General features: G+C 44.8%; 1 protein-coding gene across 1 annotated transcript in view; it reads right to left on the reverse strand.

Annotated features, from left to right (window-relative positions):
• Nucleotides 1-242: 242 nt before the first annotated feature.
• DLL1 (delta like canonical Notch ligand 1) overlaps nucleotides 243-26374 on the reverse strand; it is a 97594-nt gene continuing 71462 nt past the window's right edge. Inside the window, exons 11-13 of the mRNA XM_077812170.1 lie at nucleotides 10540-10664; nucleotides 1235-1341; nucleotides 243-544 (exon numbers count right to left, since the gene is read on the reverse strand). Of these exons, the coding sequence (XP_077668296.1) occupies nucleotides 243-544; nucleotides 1235-1341; nucleotides 10540-10664 (534 nt within the window). The remainder of the gene's footprint in view (nucleotides 545-1234; nucleotides 1342-10539; nucleotides 10665-26374) is intronic.

The raw sequence follows: 26374 nt of genomic DNA on the forward strand, positions 1-26374 counted from the left end.
TCCCATTACCATAAGAGGGATTCTTCCTGACAGCAGATTGAGTCATAGGTAGTCAGGCCCAGTGATTGGAGTGGGAGTCAGGCCCAGTGGTTGGCATGGGAATCATGCCTAGTAGTTGGAATCCAAATGCCAGAGCCAAGAGTTGAGGCAGAGTCTGAGTCAGGAGTCAGAGCTGAAGGTTGGAACCAAAATATGGGGTGGATCTTCAGGGACTTCGGTAATTGCAATGTTACCAGGTTGATTCATTTCTCAGTCTTGAAAGGGCCCAGATATTGGTGGTCCAGTATGGCCAAGAGGTGAGTAGATTTCAGATTATGGGTGGACAGCCAGACTTTGTCTCCTATGGCAAGGTCGAGGACAGCCTGGTGGTCCCAGTCAGAATGACGTTTATACACTTCCTTGGCTGCTTGTAAGTGCTCTTCGAGTTCCTGGTGAACCTGGTGGAGATGGGTAGCTATGTCAGTGACAACTGGTACTGGATAGTTTGTGAGGATATCCGGAAGAAAGCAAGGGTAAAAACTGTAGTTGGCAAAAACTGGCATTGCTGGGTAGAGACAATTGTGAATGAGTAGAGGCAATGAGTGGCATTATTGTAAGCAAATGGAACACATGGGAGCAGAGATAACCAGTTGTCCTGGTAATAGTTCAAGAAGCAGTGCAAATATTGTTCAAGAATCCGGTTGACCTGCTCCGCCTCTCCATTAGTGTGTGGATGGTAGGCAGTTGAGAGGAGGGGCTCAATCTTCAGAAGTTTTACAAATGCCTGCCAGAACCGGGAAACGAACTGACACCACGGTCCGACAAGATGCCTGATGGCAATCCCTGGAGCTGAAAAATGTTTTCCAGAAAGAGACAAGCCATTTCCTGAGCAGTAGGGATGGTACGGCAGGGAACGAAGTGTGACATTTTGGTTAAGAGGTCAACCACAACTAGGATTGTTGTATATCCCTGGGAAGGCAGCAGCTCCACAGTAAAGTTAACGGAAATGGTAGCCGATGGTTGAGGTGGAATGGGCATGGGCTGGAGAAGGCCAAACAGTTTTGAGCAGGGACATTTGGTCCAGGCACACGAGTCACAGGATCTTATGTAGCTCCTAACTGAAGTGCGCAAGCCTGACCACCAGAAACTTCTTGTGATTAGGCTCCAGGTCTTGAGGTGGCCAAAGTTCAGCCTTGGTTACCCCTTTGGGACATAGATACAGTCCTTATGGTAGAGGACTCCTCTTGGAACCTACACCTGGGGGCATCAGGTTTCTCCAGAGTCTGGTGGATCTGAGCAGCTAACGGGTCATTGGGTCCATTAGGCTGTCGTCTATTGTCCCTGTAGGGGAGCGACCTGTACCTGCAGTGTAATGACCGATATTCATGGCAGGGGAATATTGGCTGGGGAGGAATCCATACTAGCCACTGATCTGGACCCCTTGTCAGCCTAGTTCCCCTCTGTTTACTTTGGGCTGCTCAAACTGTCAGTGGACTGGGTCATAGACAGTCAGGCTAGTGGCTGGAGTGGGAGTCAGGCCCAGTGGCTGGAGTGGGAGTCAGGCCTAGTGGCTGGAGTGGGAGTCAGGCCTAGAGGCTGGAGTCCAAGGCTGAGTCAGAGTCAGGAGTCAGAGCCAAGGATTGGAACTAGATTACCAGGAGTGAGGAAAGGCAGAAGTAGGGCTGGTTCTGAGGCAGGGGCAAGGCTGGAACAGGATGGGAACAAGGCTGGGTGCAGGGCAGAATCTGAGCTAGAGCAGTGGAAGAGCAGAGCAGGAGCAGGGTTTGGAGAGATGAGCACAAGGAGGCAGAGTCTGTGGGCATGTGTACTGAGCAGCCAGCAAGCTATTGCTGCTGTTAAGGTTTAAAAACCAGCCTGCTGGCTTCTTCAGCCAGTCAGGCAGGGTGATCCATCAGGCGGCCTCGCTGGCTGCTTAGGGCACCAGAAGTACTCAGCAGGCACAGCTGAGGGCCTTACTCCTGACACTTCCTTCCCTTTATTCCCGCCTCACACATATAGCTCAAGTCAGAATTTAATCCTCAGCTGGGAAGGAGAGAGGTGAGGACTGTAACATTAGCTTTAATAGGGTGTGGCCAGATTCTGTCACTTTTACTCACACTAAGTCACACCTTACTCTCCCAATAGCCCCATTGAAAAGAATGGCATTATTCATGGAGTGAGGTGCTACTCCTGGTTAAAGTTGCAGAACTGGGTTTAGTGGTTGCAATCTGCAATTGGATTACAGGTCTGAGCTTCTTATTTTATCAATATAACATTATATCACCATGTAACACATACATGACAGAGGCCTACAAATAGGAAAAGTTAATCTACCTTTGTTGCTTATAAGAACATCCTTCCAATGAGTTATGTCTTCACTGGATTGCAATGTAGTGCTATTCTCTAGTCATTGGCAAGCAGGGAATTGAAGTTTAACTCCTTCCTTCATTAAGACAAAAATATACTTTTGTTTAATGTGGGTTTGTATTCCCACTAATCTTCTCAGTCCTACTTTATCACAGAAGAGCTAGGGAAGGTACTTACTAGCTAAGGGGACTAGAAATGAGATAGAGAGTCTTGTATCTTTAGGTTCCCGGTTTATATTTAACCCAGGTTTGTAGTTACCCAAAAGTTACCGTCTGATGGCTGTGGTGTGACATTTGTTTGGTGGTCCAGCTCAGCCTGAAGCGAACAGATGTCTACATCATGAAAAAGCATAGCACACTTGGCACCGTTGTCAGTCTAAGCAGGGAGGCCGAAGAGACCGTCTGAGCTGCCTTCTCTCTCTCCTCAAGATACTCATCACAGGTCAGGGTTCAGGTAGCACACTGGAGAAATTAGCATTGTCCCGCTGCACGCTATACCTCTGTTGTGGCTAAATGCAGGCCTTAAGCCTCCAAGATAGCACCATTCACCAGTGTTAAAATCACTTTGGACCACACTCTGTAGCTTTATTCACACAACTCATGCAGAATAGTACCTTACTCCACAAATAGCCCTATTGAAGTCAATGGGAGCACTCAAGGAGTGTGGTGCTAAGAAACCACAGTAAAGGTGTCAGAATGTGGGCCTTTAAATCATAACTGACTAGATTATGATATTAAGCCCAGTCCTGAGCAAAGGGTGGTGCATCAGCTGTGCCAACCCAAGGGTGGCTCAAGGAGTCACTGTGACCCACAGACATACCTCTGGGTCACTATTCCTCCTTGGCTGCCTTCTTGCTCACAGAGGAGTAGTTATTTATTGCTGCCCTGTACCAACAGTAAATTACTACACCACCCACTCCACCGTACTGACTCAGCTACTCTGGCCAGCGAGTAAGGGGATGGAGCCAAGACACCACCCATTCCCTGCCCGTCCCCCACTCCAGGGAAGTGGTAAAACAGGGAAATAGTCCCTCTTACTCTTATATGCCTGGACCTAAGCTCTGGGTAGCCCACGTAGTCACATAAGGGGAATTCTTACTCCCTTTCACAGGCATGTAGTCTGAGTCACGATCTAGTCCAAAGTAAATATCTAGGTAACCCTTTGTGGTAGGATAATTTAGATATGAAATGGTGCATATCTCCTTTAAACCGTTTGCTTTATTTTCCCTCCCTGTTCCCAATAGGTAGAATACAGCACTACAGCAAAGTATCGTTCTGAGTGTTTTCTTATTTTTTTCCACCTAACATTTCGTGTTATACCCTGCATTAATTATCCAGTACCTCCAACATCCAGCATTTCAGCTCACAAAATTTGCTCCTCCAAAATAATCATGTCAACAAAAATGTCTTAATGTTACTTTTTAGACCACTAATTGATTCTGCTACCCTGATATCCACTTGCAAGGCATTCCAGAGCCTAGGAACATTAACAAGCAAATGCTCTGGCACCAGCTGTCTTAAGCCTAACTCTAGTCTCCACCAAAAGGCTGGCATTAGATGTCTTCTCATTTTACATGTTTTCATTTTTACAACATTCCATAGTTTTGAAGCTACTGTAGGTCGGGTAAAGAGTGGATCTGGTGACCTAAAAATTGAATCTTACTTCAGTCTCTTCTTTTTGGGAGAAGGCGGGAGGTGACAATGATGGAGAAAAATTCTTTAATATGAAATTATATGCATAAGCTTCTGTAGAGTACAATGGGTACATGACATGGATTCATCTCACAAGATGTGTATGAATCACTGGGGTAACAAGATTTATTTCCTTCCCCCAGGACTCTGTCTAAACTAGGAAAATGAGGTATGTTTAGTTAACATAGTAGCTAAAATATATTAATTAACATTTATAAACACTACTTAGCACCGAGTATAGACAAAGACAGAGGTTTTTAAAAACATGATAGCTAAAGTTGATTAGCCCAGATAACATGTTTTTAAGCACCACTTTCTTCATCATAAGTGTTAATCAGTGTCTAAATCATATTAGCTAGCACATTTGCTAAACTCGTCTAATTTTCCCAGGCTAGAAGGGCCCAAGAGGGCCTAGAATAGCAGTGCAATTTTTAAAGCATTGCACTGACCATTCTGAAACATGCATTCAAAACACTAACCCTTAATTTTAACATGTAATTCTTCCACGGTTTCCTTGCTGTGTTAGGTTGTAGCAGTAGTCTCATGAGTGCCAGTGTTCCCTCGGAGTGTACCTGATACATTGGTAAGGATTTCAGATGAGTGTTTTGCACCAAGTATTTGGTATGTTACCAAAGTTGTTAAACAAACACAATTGAAACTCCCAGTGCCACTATCTAGCACTCACATGTAATTCCTCATTACATTCAGTGACTTCAAATAGAAATTCGTCCCCACTCTACAACCCTGTGTTTTTTTCTGTAAAGCATGTAGTTTGCACATTAAGGTAAATACTACAAACCACAAAGAGAAATAAGAAAAATGCCCTAGTTCACATTATTGGCTAGATCCTAGATACTGTAATTTATACCAATATAAATCTGGCGTAACCCCATTAGCTTCTGGGTGCTACTCCAGATTTTATACTGGTGTAAATGAGATCAGAATCACTTTAGAGCAGACTGCCAGTCACAATCTCTAATGTATGTTACATGTGGGATATACTGTTTTCAGGGCCATAAACTAAACAATAAAAATCAAGTCCAAAAAAAAAAAAAAAAACCACCAGAAAGTTAGAAAAGAAGGAAACGTCATTTATATTAACCAAAGATTTGTACTTCAAGTAACCCAGCAAATTTGTCAGTCTTACATGCATAGCCAAGAAAATCAACCGTAGACCCCAGAAATTATGCTACATATCATATAACCCACTGGCATGTTAATACCCTTTCCTTTTTAAATCTTTGGTCTCCCTTTGGAGTCTACCCTTTAAGTGAGGATCAGACTGACATGTTGCAGGCTCAGCTTTCTTTCGGAGCTGGCAAGTCATCCAGGAAGGAATGGGTAGGATGTCAATCTTAGGGGGATATGCAGAAAATCCCAAACCGGAATCTGCACATCGTCTCTTTACAGTGAGATATAATAAATTAATATCTCACACTCACAGGGCAAGATCCTCATTGATTTCAGTGGCGATATGCTAAAGACCTATGTTGATTTATATGAGGCGAGGTTCTAGTCCATAATACTGAAGATTTAGGCCCTGACTAACTCTGGACCAGATTCTTTCTTTCTTTCTTTCTTTCTTTCAGCAGCGATCATCATAGTACCTAAGTGCCAAAGTCAACAGTATTACTCTGGGTTTACACCAGTATAACAGATCACAATCTGCCCTATATGCACAGCAATTAGTACTGAACAACCTCTTCATACTCTTTGCAAAAGTGCAAACCCAGAGAAACTTGCTAAAGGGACAGTCACTTCCAGGCATGACTATTTCTCTGTCCCCCTGAGTCCATTGTGTACCTGTTTGTAAATCGTAAGTACGTGAATTATTTCACATGAATCCAGTAACGGCAAATAACTTCTTAAAAGACAATCTGCAAAATCCTCACTGTAAAATTCAGTGGAGAAAAATAATCAGAAATCAACAGAACATGGGAAAGGAGGTGGCAGCTTCAATGGACATGTTAGGGCTGGTCTAAACAGGGAAATTTACCAGTATAATTATACCACTGTAGTTATAGAGGTATAATTCCCCATGGGGACACTTATGGGCTTTGGAAATGGTATAAGCTAAACTGGAAAAAGGCATTCTTAGTCCAGAATCAGAGCATCCACACAGGGAGTTATACCCTTATAACTATAGCGGTATAACTGTGTTGGTATAATTATGCTGGTAAATTCTCCTGTGTAGACCAACCCTTAGCACAGAAGCCTGGGACTGGAGGGGTATGAAGAATTAATTACCCTCTCCCATCTAGAAGTGGTTGGTCTAGCTCAGAGCTGAGACATACTGGTAGTGCAGTATGGAGAACCTTGCACCATCACTTGACCATGCTATTGTTGTTCTGTAGATGAATACAGAGCTTTGATCCTCAGTCCTGTATCACTGACATGCACTAAATTCATTCAAGAAAAATTACCAGTAAGTTAACAGGGTCTGATTAAACTGAATCAGGCTATTAGGAGTTGACACCGCAGTCCTTCATTACCCAAAACCTCTATCATAACATATCAATTACATTGAGTTTGCCATTAGTCCTAAGCTTAAGCCACTATCATGGCCTGAATAGCCACAGCAGTACTAGAGGGATGTGAAGTGCACAGCAAGAATGGCAGCGACTGGAGACATTCTGCCTGCAGAGGGAGGCAGAATGTCTCCTGCCGTGGAGGGGAACATCTTTTGCATCTCTTGAGTTTGAGGTGTAGCATACACTGCAATCTGGGTTGATTGCTTTCCATAAAGTGGTGCAGAAAGGGATGGGGGCATGGCTTTGTCATGCTCCAAAGCCCTCTGGATTTTTTGTCCCACTGATGACATAAGCATGTTAACACCCCTCTTCCCACCCTCACACTTCCCCATAAAGCCTGCCACAATATGGATCTTAGTGACTTACACAGCAATGATGTAATTGCAATGGCAAATGCTAGTTTTGCAAGGGGTGAACCTTATAAGGTTAATAAAAAGTGGAGAATCTGGGAAACTACCTACCTCCTATGTTTATGTCATGATCTGCTTATACATGCATCCAAGCTCTTTTCACTGTAAACTGACAGGAAAAGTAGCCTATCGCTGACACTTTGCTGGAAAGGAACACAAGCACTACGAACTGTGGATAGCTTTAAATTAACAGGGCAGACAAGGGGGTGTGGAAAATTGTGTGGGACGGGCTCTTCTCTCTTCCCCAAATCTTGGCTGACAAAAGTCATTTCTCTTAAATAACTGTCTGCATCACTTACTCTATTTGGGTATTTTACTCGGACACTGAGGGCCTCGTTGTCCCATTTGGGGAGCACTGCACATGTGTTCATCACAGTACAAGGGTGCACCCAGCCTTCTCAAAGCAGAAGGTCAAACTTACACAAAGATATACTCCTGTGCTTCCATTATGAACAAGGCAGTGGTGGAAGAAAAGGTGTGAAGATCCATGGGCGGAGTTGTTGACTTTTTTACTCCACAGAAGAAATAGAGGTGGCCTCTTATCAATGAGACATGACCAAAGCCTAATCCCTTCCTCAGTATCCTCCCCTCCAGAAAGCAGAAAGTGAGCAGTTATAACTCTGATACGTGACTTTAACTTGTACCTTTTCCCCTCTAAGCATGGGGCCATGAGGTATTTTCCAACAAGCCCAGTCTCTTGCTAAATGCTGGAGAGCTCTGCTGCTTCCAATCAACAAGTCCCAAAGGCCCTGTCAATATCAGGTCTCAAAGTGTATTTGCTGAAGAGGGTTGAAACACTTTTATGTCACATCTATCCCTGCCACCTTACCAGGGTTGGACCTGTGTTAGCCTGAACCATTTTAAAGCCACATATAAAACCACTTCAGCAACCATAGCCCACCGCTACCACAGTGATTAAAAACAATAGATAGATAGATAGATAGATAGATAGATAGATAGATAGATAGATAGATAGATTCAAGCAACGGTTGAAATGTCTTCTTCCATTCACTAGAAGTTTCTTCACCAAACACACACAACCCCCCCTGTACTTGAAATCTCATTAAAGGATTATGTTTTTCCAAATAACACATAAATGAATACTAAAAATGTTTACCTAAACCTCTTCTACTTGTGACTTGGGCCCACATTGTCCTTTCCCTTTACAGACACAGAGGGATGCTGACCAGGCAGATTTAACTAGGGGGCACAAAAGATTATGAGGAATCCCCACATCCATAGCATTGTTTCCCCACTCCATGGATCTCTGGAAGATCTTCTGAGGGAGGAAGCTTGTGGAGTTCACTTGTAAAGTGAGGTACCACTTTGGTCGCAGCTTAGATGGCGTGGAGCTAGGACTCACAAGCGGAGCAACAACAGGAGGTGATAAGCCTCTGAAGCACTAGCTCTTGGAACAGCAGCTGCTGTTGTATTTTCTAAGACAGCTGAAACAGCTGGTAAGCTGTGAACTGGGCTTGTTGCTATTAAAACAGCCATATCAAGAAGACCCCTATCTTCCCTCTCTTGTGCAGAAGTGGCCACCAGTGATTTCAAGTTTTAGCAGAACCAGGGAGGAATGGTAAGAGAGAAAAAGCTTTGAGAAATTGCACTTCTGTGGGTTTCAGGGTGGATGAACCAAGAGTGGAGCCATTTTCTGAGGTGTACGCTGCTCCCTGAGAAGCATGCTTCAGTTATTGTTGACTGAAAAGCTCTCAAGAGCCATTTTGCCATTGATAAGTCACCCCATGTCTGCAGAAAATCTGCCTGTTTGAAAGGTACACTGGATATATAGTTCCTGCTAGGGAGGCGCTCCTGATGTGAGGGTGTACAGAGAAGTTGCATTGTGGGGTAATCCTGGCATGGGACAGGAGAGTCCCTCACATCAAATTGCACCCTGCTTCTTCCATCCCTCTCCAAATTCCTTCCTCTTGAGAAGATTGTCAGGAGACATGAGATCCGCCGGTAGTTTCCTGGGCTCCATGCACCCTTTCTTGGGGTGTTTTCACTGGGGGGAGGGGGACGGACAATCTGGTCCATGGTACTTTTTTGTGCTGTGAGCCCAATCAGTGTTGATTTGTGTTTGTGAAGAGCTTCAGATTTCAATCAGGAAATTTTCATTTTCAGAGTTTATTAGGGATGGCTCTGGTACACATGCCTCATCCTAAAAAGAAAAGAAAAGTTTGGGGTGGGGTGGAGATGAGTCCCCCCGATGCTTAGAAATCTGCACTGTTTTGATTTTTAAAACAAATGTTTAACAAATGTAACTGTGATAATTAGGAACATGTCAAATGCTCATGTTTCCTGTTCAAATTTCCGTTTTTATTTCTGAAGTTCAAGTACATCTTGATTGCAGTAGATAAAAGTAAGCAAGTACAAAAGAGGTGTAAGGAGGAGAGATGGGGAGAGCACAGAACAGAACTGAAAACTAGCATCACTGCAAAACGTAGTGGGGCTCTGTTAAATAATGGGGCTGACTCGACAGCTCCCCCTTCCCCAGGAGAAACTGATTACGTTTAAGAACCTGGTTCCCATTTACACTATCAGGCCATTTTGCACTGCTCTGGCAGCCCCAGGTTGCAGTCACTTTTTAATGGATTAATTTCTGATTGCTAGGAGGATGATGAGTATTTTCATGGCCCTGCCTCAACTCTCCACTTCCCTCCCCCTCCCCAGTTGTATTTAACAAGGATATTATTTTTATTCAAGCATTAAATAATACAAAAACTAGAGCTTGCTGCAAGTCACAGCTTGCAAATGTCTGCTTTGCCCCCTGGCCTGCAGGTCTCTGCAGCCACAAGCCACTATGACAACTGCTCCACACAGGGGCTGCGAGAGGCAGCTAATCAGTCCTGCCTCTCCCCTCTCTTCTATTCACAAAGGGGGAAGTTTGTGTGTGGAAGTGAACTACTCGCATCCAAAGCGGTGTGTGCACAACACCCTAACACACCAGCTTCGCCACCACTCACAGCGACATAATTACACGTGTAGGAGGATGTCGTTCTAACCCCTTCGCACCCTGTCGGAAATGGCAAGCCACAATACAGTTAGTTGCAGTTTGTCAATCCGGGGTTTGTTCAGCTGTTCCTCTGTGTAGCTGAGAGTAGCCAGCCATATGGAACGAAAGGAACATACTGACTAGTTAATCTAATGTTATTTTATTCCCTGGAAAGCAACTGGAGTTTGTGAATTGGTTCAATTAACCCAACCTGACTATCCAGAGAGAGCCTGTTTGTTTGTTTGTTTGTTTATGGGGGTTGTGAACATGTTTAACCTGAGAGAGACCATCTCTGCGAAATGTAAGTATAGAAATTATGAGAAACATAAAAATCCCCCAAAAGAGAAGTTAATTATCTAGTGTTACAAGATACCACGTTAGAGGTTTCAGAAATGTGGCTACCTTTCTTTCTGTGATGACCGGTATGTGTGTTGCATTCCTGATTATTGCTTCCTGCTCCCTGTTCCTTCCTGGTTCCTGCTCCCTGAACTCAGTGGTCCAGTTCCTGTGTGTATGTGTACACAGGGTTGGGTGTTTGCAGTTACTCAGGGTGTGCTTTTACATACCTGCCATTTGGACTGTTTTGTTCAGTCTGTTGCTGATTTAACTGGTTCATGGTTATTACACGTTTTGATTGACCACCTACCTGCATTTCTGCCTTTGAATTTCCTTCTGTTTTGGGATTGCTGTTCTGGGAGGCATTGGAGTGTAACATTATAGCAATGAGTGCTTCGATTCTGTACCCCATGCTGACTTCATATCCTTCAGCTGTTGACTGACAATATTTGATTCAGAATTTTCAGAAATATGTACAGATCATGCAACTCTCTGATGCTGCTAGGTTACCCTTGCTGCTGAACTGCTTGGGCTGTGATGGCATTGATATTTGTGATGGCCTTCAGTAGCCCAAGTCCTTCTTTGTTGGAGTTGTGCAGCACCTCATCAAGTATTTTGGGACTGGAGTTTCTCTTCTGCTTAAGATGAAAACATTTTTTCAAGCTTGCCATCAGTCCAACAAAGCCATGAGTTTGCATGTCGTTTTCAGCAGCTGGCCCAGGACTGTGAATTTGGGGATGGTATGATGATCATGCTCAGGGATGTTTTTGTGATTGGCATAGCCAATGACCACCTGGGCGAACGGTTACTGGCTGAAGTTGCTAGAACTCTAACTTCGGGTGCCGCGGTTGCTAAGAGTGAGGCATTTGCGAGGGCGCGGCTGAAAGGGGTTCTGTATCCCAGACTGCTGCTACCTTTGTAGCTACACTTACACTGTCAGTTGCTGCTCCTGCTTCCGTCACCCAGAGTCACATGACACAACCTACTCCCGCTCTACAGCCTCAGCAGCAAAAGTTGCCAGCTCCTCACTCTTTCCGCTGTGGTAGTTTGGGTCACTGTCTACCCAATTAGAACTGTAAGGTACCAAGCTTGTGGGAAGGAAGAACCCTTGAAGTTAGTGGGCCACGGTACACTGGTTCACAATGATGAGAGGCCTGAATGTTAAGCCTTTAAATGTGGAGCCGCATGAGATTACCTTTAGACCCTGATGTTTCCTTTAGTACAATATTCTCATGTGGCAAGGTGCTGGAACTGGTATCCTGTATCGTAGACATTAATGGTACACTGTTGAAGTGCATGGTAGATACATGTGCTGAGGGTAACGTTCTCCCTTCTGGGTTCGTTCATAATCTGGACATTTGCCCAGCTGCAGTGATTATACAAGATTGGAATTTGTAAGCTTTGCAGACAGTGGGTGAAGCTGTATGCTCTTTGCTCTACAAAGGCATAGCCTTGACTACAAAGTTTGACATTGTTAAAGGTGCCGCTGCGAATGCTGTTCCATTATTGTCCTACAATCTGTGCTTACAGCTTGATATTATGTATGAATTCACACCAGATACCTCAGGTGTGATTATGTCAACAGATCATTCGGAGACACCATTATTTATTTAATGGTGATGGTGTCTGCACATGAAATATGTATACTCTCTGCAATTGGATTCAAACACCAAACTCTTTGCACTATCTGCCTGTTGTGTACCTCCTGCATCAGTGGATAAGATCCAAGAAGAACTGGTATCATTTGGGTGGTGGAAGAGTATCATTGGGTGGATAATGGTATCATCTGGGTGGTGGAAGGGCCTACATATTGGAGCTCTCCCCCCGCCCACTGATCATACACAAGACGAATGGTGACATTTGGCTGTGCACAGATTTTAGAGCACTGAATAAATATGTGAAACGTGAGCAGTTTCAGTTGCCAACCTTCAAAGAGGTGACATGCCAGGTAAGTGGAGCCCAGCTTTTCTGTGTGTTGGATTACCGATCCGGTTATTGGCAAATACCTGTGGCAGAAAGTTCTCTGTTTTTACTGACTTTCAGCTAGCCATTTGGGAGGTACTTTGGGTTAGTTTCTGCTCCTGAGGTATTTCAGAGCGTGATCTCTCAGCTCCTTGATAATATCCAGGGTGCATTTTGCTATTTGGGTGACATTCTGATCTTTGCAAGGACCCTTCCTGAGCATAATGCTATTCTGGACCAGATAGATGCCAACCTGACTCTAACAAGCTGGCATAAAGTTGAATGCAGCCAAGTGCAGTTTTGCAAAAGATGTTGTAGCATTTCTAGGGCATTCTCTGTTGGTTGATAGTATGAAACTGACACCTGAATTACCATCGCCTCTCCATCCTCCACTCAGAGGTTGGCGCACATAGCTCAGAGGGATTCTATGGTGAACATAGGAACTGGCGTAATGGATCAGACTAATGGTTCCTTTAACCCTGATTTCACTGGGGCTGTGAGTGCTCGGCATCTCTGAAAATCAAGCCACTTGTATATGTCTAAATATGGATTTAGATACCTAACCCAAGTTTGGAAATTTTATCCCTTCGGGGTACGTCTACATTGTGAAGAAAAACGCATGGTGCCGAGTCTCAGAGCCCAGGTCAATTGACTTGGGTTCATGGGGCTCAGGCTGTGGGGCTAAAAATAGCAGTGTAGACATCCAGGTTCAGGCGGGAGCCTGGACTCTGAAACTGGGCAAGGGGGGAGGGTCTTGGAGCCCAGGCTTCAGCCCATGAAGGAACATCTACACTGCTATTTTAAGCCCCACAGCCCAAGACTCGAGAGTCTAACTCTGAGACTCAGTTCTGTGGGTTTGTCTGTGCAGTGCAGACATACTCTAAGATGCAAACATTTAAACTGTCTAAAAAACCCCCAAAACCTTGGAATAATCTTATCCTACAAGGCACTACAAACCATGACAAAACATTTTCTCCAGGATATCCTAATACTATACTGTAAATAACTAAAGAGAGCACTCAGGTGTTCCCCAGAGAATGACTTGAAAAACTGACTCCATATTGAGCTAGAAGAAGGACTAAAGAGAACTGGTCCTGAAACAAAACTGCGGAATCACAACAATGGGCCATTAAAACCTGGAATCTAATTTTGTGACTTGAGCCTATCACCATTAAAAATGGATTTTTCCTTGTCAACTCTTTTAAACCTACAATATTACCACTAATGATAATTGATATTTTCTGACATTTTTCTACTTTTCCCTTCCTTTTTTTTCCCAGAAAAACCTTGCTAGATTATTATTAAATTTATTGTCATTAGTACATTAATCAATTTCCAAGGGTGAGAATAATGCAGATTTGTTATTCATTTTATTCTAGAAAGCCCAGTTCAGATGCTGCAGCATTTGGTTTTCAGTGGAGACGCCTGCTGCTTGTTGCCTAAAATTGAGCTGACAGGAGATCAAGTGTCTCGCCCAAGATCACCCAACAAGCCAGTGGCTCAGATGGGATTACAGCAATTCAAGATACTTTGTGGCTCATAGTCCATTCTTGTAAGCACCAGACCACATGGCTCCCCATCAAAATATGATCTGGTGGGATAAAAATATCCACTATTATTTAATTCTAGACCAACTGGAATACGGTCTACTAATAACTAAGGCTGTTTTTGCCATATCCACTGCAGTAGGTCATACAGGCCTTCTGTCATGCCATTGATAAATTTCTACATGCTGATTCTAGAAAAGATTGGAGCTGTTGCTATACAAAATAGTTAAAGATCAAAACTTGCAGGGTAAGCAAACGCTTAGATAACCCTACATCACCATGCAATCAGCACATTCAATAATGTGAAACAGACCAATCATTCCAGTTCTAATCATACAACTAATCTTCTACTCTACAAACATTATGAGCAAATGTACACAACTCTAACGAGCTTGATGTACTCTGGGATTACATTCCTTAAAAACAAATTTTATACAAATTTAATAAACAATATATGAAATCAACAGTGTGCATTCAGTAGTGTGTTTTTATTGCAGAACAAAGCAAGTGGGTAAAGTTAAGTTTGGGTAGATGACATAAACTGAGTGAGAATGAAGGAGGATTTTAAGGCACTTGCAAACCGATCAGTTCCTTTAACTAGAATTTTTAAAATGTGTGTACACGGGGTGGTCTTTTGTTTTGTTTTGCCTTGTTTTTCTTAATACATAGAACTTTAGTAAAGGAATTGTCTTTGTTGTTGTTGAAGTAGACTCCACTAACACATACTTTTAGACTGAACTCTTCCATAAAGTCTTTTGTCTGGAACTAAAATATTAAATGCCATGAAGGACTAGTGAGGTATTCATTAACTTTACAATGCAGTTACTGCATCTTCAGCAAGCATTCTTCATTGTTGATGTGCCATTGTTTAATATCCAGGGTTCAATAGCATTCGGATTTAAAGGAAAGCAAAAGTCTAGGGACAGAACTCTGGTGTGCCAAAAGTACGGTGTCCTCAGTACTTGACCACAGAAACAACTGATGTCATGACGTTTATATATATTTCACAAAGATCTTTAAAAGGTGCATTGATCATAACTGTAATGCACCCCACATATCACGGCAGTGACTTTCTGGAAATCATGGATAGTCATGTCAACAAGAAGGTTAAAAAAATTAAAAAGGTATCATCCTGTCCAGAGGGATTTTACAGGAAATGTGCATTATGGAAGCAGGAATGAGTGAACCTCCTTCACTGGAGCTGAGGGTGCTCATGATCTCTGAAAATCAAGCCACTTACTTAGCTGCCCGAATATGGATTTATGAATGGAATTTTCAAAGGTGCCTAGGGGAATTAGGAGCAAACGGCCACTTGACTTTCAGCTTTCTTAGGCACTTTTGAAAATGCCACACTAGGAGCCCAACTTTAGGTGTCCCCTTTTCTCTCTGTGCTTCAATTTCCTTGTCCAAAGAGGAATGACAATACTTGCATGCTTCACAGGGGTTGTTGGGAGGGTAGCTTCAAGTTTGTAAAGAAATTTGAGATCCTCAGATGGAAGGTGACATAGAAGCACAAAGCATTATTAATTATTATTATTATTCCTGGGGTGAGGGTATTGTCCATCACATGAATAAAATCCTGCACTTTTCAGGTGTCGCTGCTTGAACATATTATGCAATTTGGGATTGTCCGTTCTTTCGGATTTAAGTTAAGGTATTATTGATGAGGTTTTCAAAGGCATTCTCATCATGGAAGAATTACATACAACACATACACACATTAACAGAAGCTGTGATTGCATATCACACCAGGAAGAAAATCTACCTTATTATGTGATAACCTTAGACATGAGATTAAAGTAGTCTGGCGTTCAAACATGGAAGCCATCGATTTCTTTCGCCCCATCAGAGTTCCATACACTCCAGTGACAGGGAAGAGATGTGATGTGCAAAATGTCATAACTGGGCCTTCATTAGCTTCATTTTGCTGACAGCACTCCCTGGGCTTTCGTGTTCGACGCAGTTTGGAAGTTGTTGTTGCTAACATAACAAAGTGGTATAAGCATATAAATAAAATATATGCACAAACTAAATGTGCACAGAAACAGTGGGGAATATGTACACATACAGAAGGGACATTGAATGATTCAGACACTAGGGCATTCAAGAAAGCGAAATGTAGTGTGTTGGGTGAAGGACACTGCTGGGAAATTTGCTACACAAAAATGTCATGTACCGTTACATACCCTTCCAGTACCTTCAAACCCTACGATGTCATTTGTAGGTGTTCTAGCAAAGTTCTGGGTTCCTACGTGCCTGAAAACAGGTTGGGGTATAGTATTGCTAACAGAATGCAGACAGCAATATCTGTTAGAGTGTAGGTGTCTTGGCATTTAGCCACCAATGCCATGAGGCGGTGTGCCTCAGTTTCCCCTTCCACACAGCAGTGTATGCCTGTTATGCTTTTGCTGCTGTGCCAAGCTCTAAGCCTGTTTACAGGTATTAGCTGAGAAGCATCAAGTTTGTGGTACTGTCTTGTTACCACCACGAGCGTGTACAAAAGTTTTTTTCACAGATCAGGTATGTCACACATCTTCAAAGCATTTGTTATTAACGTCAACTCCTTTGTCTTGACCCATAGATGAAGCAGCAAAAGACACAAGAGTAACAGCCAACAGGGAGACTACAGCGGGTCCTACTGAAAGGTGAACTGTCAGGCTGGAGGGAGGTTACCAGTGGAGTTCCTCAGGGATCGGTTTTGGGACCAATCTTATTTAATCTTTCTATTACTGACCTCGGCACAAAAAGTGGGAGTGTGCTAATAAAGTTTGCGGATGATACAAAGCTGGGAGGTATTGCCAATTTAGAGAAGGACCGGGATATCATACAGGAGGATCTGGATGACCTTGTAAACTGGAGTAATAGTAACAGGATGAGAAGTGTAAGGTCATGCATTTAGGGATTAATAACAAGAATTTTAGTTATAAGCTGGGGACGCATCAATTATAAGTAACAGAGGAGGAGAAGGACCTTGGAGTATTGGTTGATCACAGGATGACGATATCTGGCTGGTGAGTCTTGCCCATATGCTCAGCGTTCAGCTGATTGCCATATTTGGAGTCAGGAAGGAATTTTCCTCCAGGGCAGATTGGAAGAGGCCCTGGGAGTTTTTCTCCTTCCTCTGCAGCATGGGGCACGGGTCACTTGCTGGAGGATTCTCTGCACCTTGAAGCAGTGATGATGCCAAAATCTTAACAACGGGTTCCCTCCTCACTCCACGAGGGGATCGTTGCCCACTCCCACCCCCCAGGACTCCTGCCCCATCCAACCCCCTGAGTTCCTTTAAGCCCCCCTCCAAGATCCCTGCCCCATCCACCCCCCTCCCCTGTCCCCTGACTGCCCCCAGAACCGGGCAGGAGGGTCTCGTGGGCCACCGTAGTGGGTGCCCACCCCACCCCTAAGAGCCAGAGGCACCTGCCGGGGGGCGAGGTGGGGAGTCCCGGCGGTGCTTACCTGGGGCAGCTCCCAGGAAGCATCCGGCAAGTCCCTCTGGCTCCTAGGGGTGGGGGAGCATAGCTGGGGGGGAGCAGGGGAGCAGCCGCTCCCCCACTGATCACATCAAAAGTGGCACCTTAGGCGCTGACTCCCTGGGTGCTCCGGGGCTGGAGCACCCATGGGGAAAATTTGGTGGGTGCAGAGCACCCACAGGCAGCTCCCTCAGCCCGGTCCCAGCTCACCTCCACTCCGCCTCCTCCCCTGAACCCATCACCCCGCTCTGCTTCTCTGCACCCCCCTCCCACCCCGCCGGCTTCCTGCAAATCAGCTGTTCGGCAGGAAGCCTGGGAGGGCTAAGAAGCAGGCTGCGGCTTCCCGCTCAGGCCAAGGGTGGCGGAGGTGAGCTGGGGCGGGGAGCGGTTCCCCTGCACGCCCCCTCCCCCGCCCCGGGTTATCTGCTGCGGCGCGGGCGGCCCTCCTCGCACCCCAGCTCACCTCCACCTCCCTGGGCCTGAGTGGGAAGCCGCCGCTTGCTTCTCAGCCTGGCCCGGCTTCCCGTGCAAACAGCTGATTCGCAGGAAGCCGGAGGGGGGGAGGGGGGCAGAGAAGCAGGGTGGGGCGGCGCGTTCAGGGGAGGAGGCGGAGGCGGACCGGAAGCGAGCTGGGGCTGGGGGTGAGGCGGAGAGCTGCCGATGGGTGCTCTGCACCCACCAAATTTTCCCCTTGGGTGCTCCAGGGCTGGCGCACCCGTGGAGTCGGCGCCTAAGGCATCACTTTTGGCCAGTTACATTTAGAAGCCCTTTTAGAACTGGTTCTCCCTCGCGAAACAACTGGTTCTAAAAGGGCTTCTAAATTTAACAACTGGCTCCAGCTCACCACTGCCTTGAAGTCTTTAAACCATTATTTGAGGACTTCAGTAGCTCAGACATAGGTGAGAGGTTTATCGCAGGAGTGGGTGGGTGAGATTCTGTGGCCTGCATTGTGCAGGAGGTCGGACTAGATGATCATGATGGTCCCTTCTGACCTTAGAATCTATGAATCACGGACAGACTTTGTTCACACAGCCTGGCTTGCCCAGTGTCCACTGCATTTCCCAGTCCCTTTGTGTACCATGGTAGGTGCTCAGATACAGGTTCTTCTGCCTTTTTGGAGAAGTCTCTCAATTCAGGCATGTGTTTGAGGATTTGGCAAGGAACGGGTGCACTACAACCATGCCTGCCCTCGGCCCCTCCCTCTGGACTCTCTTTGTATTGGGCCCCACTCCCTTGTGAAGCTTCCCAAATGCAAAGTTTTTCTTCCTCCTGCCTTGAAAAGACAGTTTTATCTCTTACACGCATAGCGGGAACAACATCTTTTAATGGAGTGCTTTGGACTGGTAAAATCCCCTCGGCCACCCCACTCTCTGTTTCCAAAAGGTCAGCTGGGTGGCCTCTCCCCTCCAGGAGATCTGATCCCCAATCTTCCCTTAAAACCTGATCCACAGGTGAGGGGTCTGGCATTTCAGATGCAGAGCCTTCACTCTCCTCCTGGGGAAAAGCCTTCCTACAAAAGGTGGGCAGACCCTCCTGTCCCCCCTCACCTTCCGCCTGGACTTCCCTCTCTGGGCTTCCCTTTGAGGCAGACACTCCTATGTCCTCCAAAAGGGAATGTGACCCTGACCTAGTTGTGGGCTCACAGCTACCAGCTATGACAGACCCTTCACTGGCAGGCAAAATCCCCCTGCTTTCCCTCAGGTTGGGCTTGCTTCCAGCTACAGAGTCCTTGGGGTCTGTTCCCACCACAGCAGTTACCAGGACCCCAACTTCCACCTTCAGGATACACGTCTCTGTGCACCTCTTCCACTCCATTACAGCCAGTTCATGCTTTTGAGTCTCAATCTGTGCTTGTCCCTGGGCCTCAATTTCTTTGTCTTTTAAGTCCAAGGTTTGCTGGTGGGCAGCCTTTTGTGGTTCAATTTGAGCCTGTTTCTAGGCCTCAAGTTCTTTGTTTTTTAAGTCCAGGGCTTGCTGGCTCCCTCTTTCCTTCTTAGCAATTTGCAACCTGTGCAGTTCTAGCTTCTTTTGAGCTTCACTCTCACCTATTTTGCTAATTTTCTGCCCCCATTTCTCTTACCCAAAATAAGCAAAAAGAAAATAACAAACCAGTAACCACTTTGTCTGTTCTCCAGCCACCATACTCAAAACTCACTTAAAATCATTACCAGTGTTTCAAAGCAAACAGCTGTGCACAGATCCTGCCGACTATGGCACTGTGACGGCTTTGGACACAGAGACCCCCTTGGGACTGTCACCTGATGTGCTGGAATTACCTCTGAGCCCATTTTCCACTGCCAGCTTGGGACTCTAGAACACAGCCTTGTTGAGCCAGACACACTAGCCTGCTACAACACAGACCCTGGTCTGGTCCACGCCCCCAAAGCTGCAGGCTTTAACCAAAAACTGCTCAGCAAGTTACTTATTTCCAGCACCCAGACACCCAATTCCCAATGGGATCCAAATCCCAAATAAATCCGTTTTACTCTGTATAAAGCTTATACAGGGTAAACTCAAACTGTCTGCCCTCTATAACACTGATAGAGAGATATGCACAGCTGTTTGCCCCCCCCCCACCCCCCCGAGGTATTAATCACTTACTCTGGGTTTGTTAATAAACAAAAGTGATTTTATTAAGTATAAAAAGTAGGATTTAAGTGGTTTCAAGTGATAACAGACAGAACAAAGTAAGTTATCAAGCAAAATAAAACAAAACACGCAAGTCTAAGCCTAATACATTTAAGAAACTGAATACAGGTAAATCTCACCCTCAGAGATGTTCCAATAAACTTCTTTCACAGACTAGACTCCTTCTTAGTCTGGGCCCAATCCTTTCCCCTGTTACAGTCCTTGTGAGTTCCAGCTCAGGTGGTAAGTAGGGGATATCTCATGACTGGGAGCCCCCTTTGTTCTGTTCCACCCCCCTTTTATATCTTTAGCACAAGGCGTGAATCCTTTGTCTCTCTCTGGGTTCACACCCTTCCTTCTAAATGGAAAAGCACCAGGCTTAAAATGGATTCCAGTATTATGTGACATGTTCACATATTCTGTGAGACTTCTTTACTCACTGGCTGGCACCCACATATACAGGAAGGTTTACAAGTAAACAGAGCCATTTACAACCAATTGTCCTAATTAATGGGAGCCATCAAGATTCCAAGCCACTATTAATGGCCCACACTTTGCATAGTTACAATAGGACTTCAGAGTAATACTTCATATTTCTAGCTTCAGATACAATAATTATACATTCATACAAATAGCATGAACACACTCAGTAGATTATAAGCTTTGTAATGGTACCTTACAAGAGACCTTTTCCATAAAGCATATTCCAGTTACATTATTATTTACACTCATAAGCATATTTCCATAAACATATGGAGTGCAACATCACAACAGTATTGTTGTATTAAAGCAAGTTCCATTAAAGAAAAGTCTGGCTCAAAGACTTTAATGGCAATGAGAACCACTTTAATTCCTAGAGTAGGGCTTGGGAAAGTGGGCACCAGATATCTGAGCCAGATCCTTAGCTGCTGGAAATCAGTGTTGCTCTCTCTAAGTCAGCTGATTTACACCAGCCGAGGATGCCACCAGGATTTCAAACCACCCTCCTCACTTCAACCACAAAAGGTCAGAACCGGCAGGACTACAGAGAGCCTCTCTCCAGTCCCCATGCTTTCCCTGATGATAAAGTCATCCTTTTTTTATGTATTTCAGGAACCCATTAAGTAATTATAGACACACTCTGATGTTAAACTAAACAAATGGCCATTAACTGCCTTTTCTGAATACCAAGAAAAATAATGGTTGGGGAACAATTGACGGAAGTGCACCAAACAGAAACTCTTGCATTAATTATCATCATTCATTCTGGGGTAGACGAAGAGAGGGGAACAACTACACTTTAAAAATGGACACCCTCCCTCCTTCCCCCCCCCCCCCACTTTAAGGTCTTATCCTACTGCTATTGTTCTCATTGGGAGCTTTGCCATTGACTTCAGTTGGAGCAGGATCGGGCCTTTAATTCCCATTTCCTCTTGGCTGAATGAACTGCAGCATATGCCAATGAGAGCTAAATGAAGGACTCCTGTTTCCAGAGCACTGGCAGCAGCTTTTAACTCATAAACTCGAGGTAATTGACATTACAAACAGGCTTTGCCCACGGGGACCCTGAATTAGTCAATGATTGTGCTTTAATGAGTAGGAAGAGAGGAAAAAATCCTTCAAAACTGCTGTAGACCAGTCTCAGAAAAGCTCTTTCCCTTTTCCAGGCAGGCAGTGATTAAAGTCTATGCACGAAAAACAGCAAGGAAGGATGTCTTGCTGAAAATGCTTTTCTTCCTGACTTTGCGGTGAAAAAGATAAGCAGAAAGAAAAACAAAATGGTCACTGACACCTGCAAAGGATGGCACCAGCCGAATTACAGATTTTCCCAATAAAAAGCGAAGCCACTCTTCAGTGAAATAGGTTAAGATTCCATATTTGTTAAGTGTTTATGTACACAAAAAACACATGTATAGCCAACTGGGGGCCTGAGGGCGAGCGTTTAATGCAACCTAGGGGCAGGGACTGCAGTAAATGTTTGAGCGCTAATGTTATATAAGGGAAGATTGATGAGGTTGGGGGTTCATTTGACATAGTCTCACCCCTCCTACTCCTTCTCCCAGCATACATGAGAGAAGAAATGCACATTTCCAAAGGGATTCTGATTGGGCAGGTCCTTCTTTTGAAAACTAAATAGAGGGCTGCAGACCCTGAGATCAGTTGGATTTGTGCACATGCATTGGATGGGGAAATAAGACTTTTAGCCATATATTGAGAGGAGAATAGAGCCATTTAAAAATAAGTTTGTGTTCATTTCTATAAAGAGCTAGTTTATTTATTTATTTATTTGTATTGCTGTAGCCTAGAAGCCCCAGTCTTGGACCAGCACCCCATTGTGCTAGGTGCTGTACAAGCACAATAAAAAGACAGTCTCTGTCCCAAAGAGTTTACGTTATAAGACAGGAGACAACGGGTGGATACAGACAGTCAGTCCGTATTGGTCTGACTGATAAGCTGAGGTCTCAGCGCACCTGCAATCTAACTGTTGTCAAGTTTGTCTATTTAGATCATAAACTCTTTGGCTGGAGACTGTCTCTTGGTACATGTTGGTACAGCACCTAACACAATGGGGCCCTGATCTTGTCTGAGACATACGGGTGCTATACTAACAATAAATAATACCATCAAAGAAGGAGAAGACCAGTGAGAGCCTGGAATAAAGCTGGAAAAGGAATGTGGGTGAGTGAAAGACAGAGAAGCAGTGCAATGAATCTCATGTCACAGTTATAAAGTGCAACACTGTAATGGTATGGTATAATGCTATATAGCTATTCCTAACCATTTTTATCTTGAATAATCCCTGCCATATCTCAGTGCATCTCATTCATGGTGACGGCGACACTGGCTGGGAGAAACACGCTTGTATGTGCCTCAGGCACTCTCATAACTGATGCTTGTCTAATGATGGCTCCTGATCAATAGCATGCGGAAAGTCAGTGAGGCCAGGGTTACATCTAATCTAGCTTTCCTGTCTGGTGGGGTTTAACAGTTCTCATCACTGAGGGCAAGCCCTTGGCCAAATCAGGCCAGAGCCAGAAGTCACATCATCAATTTGAGTCTCTAACGCTACATAACCTGGCCACATTGGGGGCAGGAGAACATTAAAGCATTGTGCCCTAGTGTTCCAAGGTATTGCACAAACTGCCCTGGGATTCACACTGTTTGCTGTTCATGGTGAAACAGTGAAAAACATTTAAGTACATGGGGCCCTATCCTGCACCCATTGAAATTAATAGCAAAATTCACATTGACTTCAATAGGAAGAGAATCAGCCCCATCTTTTTAGGGTAGTCGTTGAGCTCGTATAGAAGTATAGCTATTCTGCGGCACTGGAAACAGAAGGCCTCTATTGTACACACAAGACAGTGCCAACTCTAGACTTTATGGCAGAACTGCCCTGTTCATTTGAGGTAATAGGGACCAATTTAACATCATATCCTTGGTAGCATTGTTCAGATTCTGAGAAGTGTGTTGAACTTGCGTGTGGCAAGGAAGGGGAGAATTTAACAAATCATGGAATATTGTCTACTAATTATTGCACTTGCTTGAACAGAAACCTTAACATCATTTTGCTTGGGACCGCAAGCTGACCTCAGACCTTATTCCTAAATGTGAAAAATCAATGCCTTAACCACTAAGCCACCCAGCTGACTAGAATATCTTCTCCATCTTAATGCAAAAGGAAAGCTAAAACCAGACTGCTCTGGGAGATATGCCAGATCAGAACATACCGCATGTATTCCACAACGGGCAGGGTAACGTGCCACACCGGTGATTGGCAGTTACAGGCAGGCACTGATATTTACAAACTATGCTTCAGTGACAGGAGTCTTTGTGCTGACAGCATTTTTGGGGGGTAAACTGAAGGTGTGTTTCCAGCATTGTTACTTGTCACGCAGCCGGTGCCTTTATGCTCCCTATTGAGAGGGGAAGGCAGAGACTAAGAATTTCCAGTCTAAATTATTTTGCAGCAGAAGCATCTGTAAGTCAGCCACTGAAATGTTGGACACCCATCTTGTTGATTTACTCTCCCTTATTTTTCACCAAGAGCTGTGTCATTAGAGAAGTAAACTGAAAATGACAGCCATACAGACACAGATTTTTTTCCAATCGTATTTCTATTGCTCTCTTCAGAGTCTATGATCACTGCAGTCCCATGAGAAGCGGTGAAATTGCATGTGTTCTGAGATAGGAGTTTTCAGTTAGTTGATGCCAGAATCCACACACTGGAAGTCTTCACTAACACATTCTATCCAGGGATCTAGCTGGGGGTTGTTCTAAGGCTTCATTGTCTTGTTCCTGAACAAGCCATGGGGCCATGTCCTGCCCTTAATCTGAAAACTCCCCATTGATCTCAACAGGAATTGTGCCACTGACTGGCTGTAGTATACTGCAAGTAGGATGTTGTCAGTGGTACTAATTCTTTTGGTTATTGGCTGAAAGTCTGCACAATTTTTGAGAGAAATGGCTTATTGAGAGGACAGGAAGAATGGTCTCATGCTTAACACTCAGGCTGGAGACTTAGGAGACCTGTGTTCTATTTCTGGTTCTGCCATGGATTTACAACGTGAGGGTTGGCAAATCATATGGTAACTCCTCTGAGTTTTAGGTTCCTAATCTGTAAAATGGGGTTAATAATGTTTATCTACCTCAGTGTTAGGTCTTGTGAGGATTAATTCCTTAATGTATGCATAGTGGTTTGAGACCCTCACATGACTAATAGACATGCAAAGTAGCATTACTAAGGGGGAAATATTAGGCCCTCTCCCCAGTGCAACATAAGTAGGGTGACCAGATGTCCCGATTTTATAGGGACAGTCCCGATATTCGGGGCTTTTTTCTTATATAGGCACCTATTACCCCCCACCCCTGTCCCAACTTTCACGCTTTCTATCTGGTCACGCTAAACATAAGGATCACATGACAGTAGGCAAAAGTCAGCAGCCATCTTACCTTTGGTGACTAGCTGGGGAACAGTCTGAAAAGTTGTGATTCATTAAAAATGTGTTTCAGAAAGACTATGTGGTCCTCTGCTTAAAGATGACTGAGCACATCAAAGAAGCCGTCTCTATGGGCGTGAGTCTCCCAAACTCCTGTTTCAGAAGAGACAGACTGGTGCAGTTCTAAGCTATATCTGCAAGCACCCCAAAGTTAAATAATCATAGAGCTGAAGTGTTATCATGCCTGAATGTCCTTGTGCCCGTAAGCATAGCATAACGCTTGGCTAAGGACGGGGGCCCAGCTGAAAATGAGCTCCTCACTTGTTGCATCAGGGCCCATCAGGTGGGTGCTGTGACCTAACGGTCAGAGCCCGGAGTAAAGTCCGGGTCATGGTAATGAATTGAGCCAAGGGCCACAGCCAGAGTCGGAGTCAGACGCCTCACCAAGGGTACACCAGTGCTGGAGTCAGAGTTGTGCTGGTGATCAGGCCACAGTCAGAGCTAGAAGCTACTCCAAGAGCTAAACCGGAGTCAGAGCCAGAAGTCACAACGGAATCAGAGTTATGGCAAAGGTAAAGCCAGAGTCGATAACTGGAGTTTAGGGCATGGGAGCAGGAACAAGGCATCACAGTAGGAATGAGGAGCAGGCACCTGGTGAGGAGGCAGGAGCTTGGTCTCAAAGGTCTGGCCAGCAACAGGTCTAGTAACTAGTTACTCAGACAGGGAGTGTGGCGAGAACAGAAAGTTTTGTGCTAAAAGGCATCCAATCAACAATCTGCTGCTAGTCAGCTGATCCTGCTGAGTCAGTGGGTGTAGCCCTTGTTTAAGGGATCTCAGTAGGTGCAGTTTCCTTGCCTGATCTTGCAGCTTGGCAGCACAGACGGTAATACTCTTTGTTGGCAACCCTGTGGGCCTGGGTTTGGGAGCAGTGGCCTCTGAGAGGTCATACAGTTCTTTCTCTGGGGATTTGTGCATCAGCAAACGATTACATCAGCAAATTTTTAAAAATGAAATGAGCCACCCAATAAGAAGGAGGGAGGCCACCAGCAGTAGGCCGAAAGGCACAGAATGGAGCAGTTAGCTTTCTGATTCCACAGTCCTGGGAATGTTGTAAATACCTACCTAGATAACATGAGAGAAAGAGACCAGGTCAGATCGCAGAGAATACTATAGTGCTGTTATGTTTGCATATAATAAATCAGTTTTATATTTATATAGTGCCATTCATCCCAGAGTGCTTGAAAGTTATACACAGTACCAGACACAGCACATCTGGAATTGCAGCTGCCCCCCACCTACACACACACAAGGTGGAGAGCAGCAGCCAAATTGTGCACACCACACCACACAAGTTCAGGGAAAGGGAAATCTGACCAGAAACAAACATCTATTTTTGATAAGACGTGCCGTGGGATCTTTGACTGCACTGCAGACAGCACCTGTGGGGTCTCTTCTGAAAAACCTGCAACATTCTCAGAATAATGAATGGCGAGAGTCAACTTTGCCAGGATGTGGCACCAGGGTACACCGAACTTCTCTCTA

The sequence above is a fragment of the Eretmochelys imbricata genome, chromosome 3, assembly GCF_965152235.1.
Source record: "Eretmochelys imbricata isolate rEreImb1 chromosome 3, rEreImb1.hap1, whole genome shotgun sequence".
In the NCBI taxonomy this organism is placed as follows: Eukaryota; Metazoa; Chordata; order Testudines; family Cheloniidae; genus Eretmochelys; species Eretmochelys imbricata.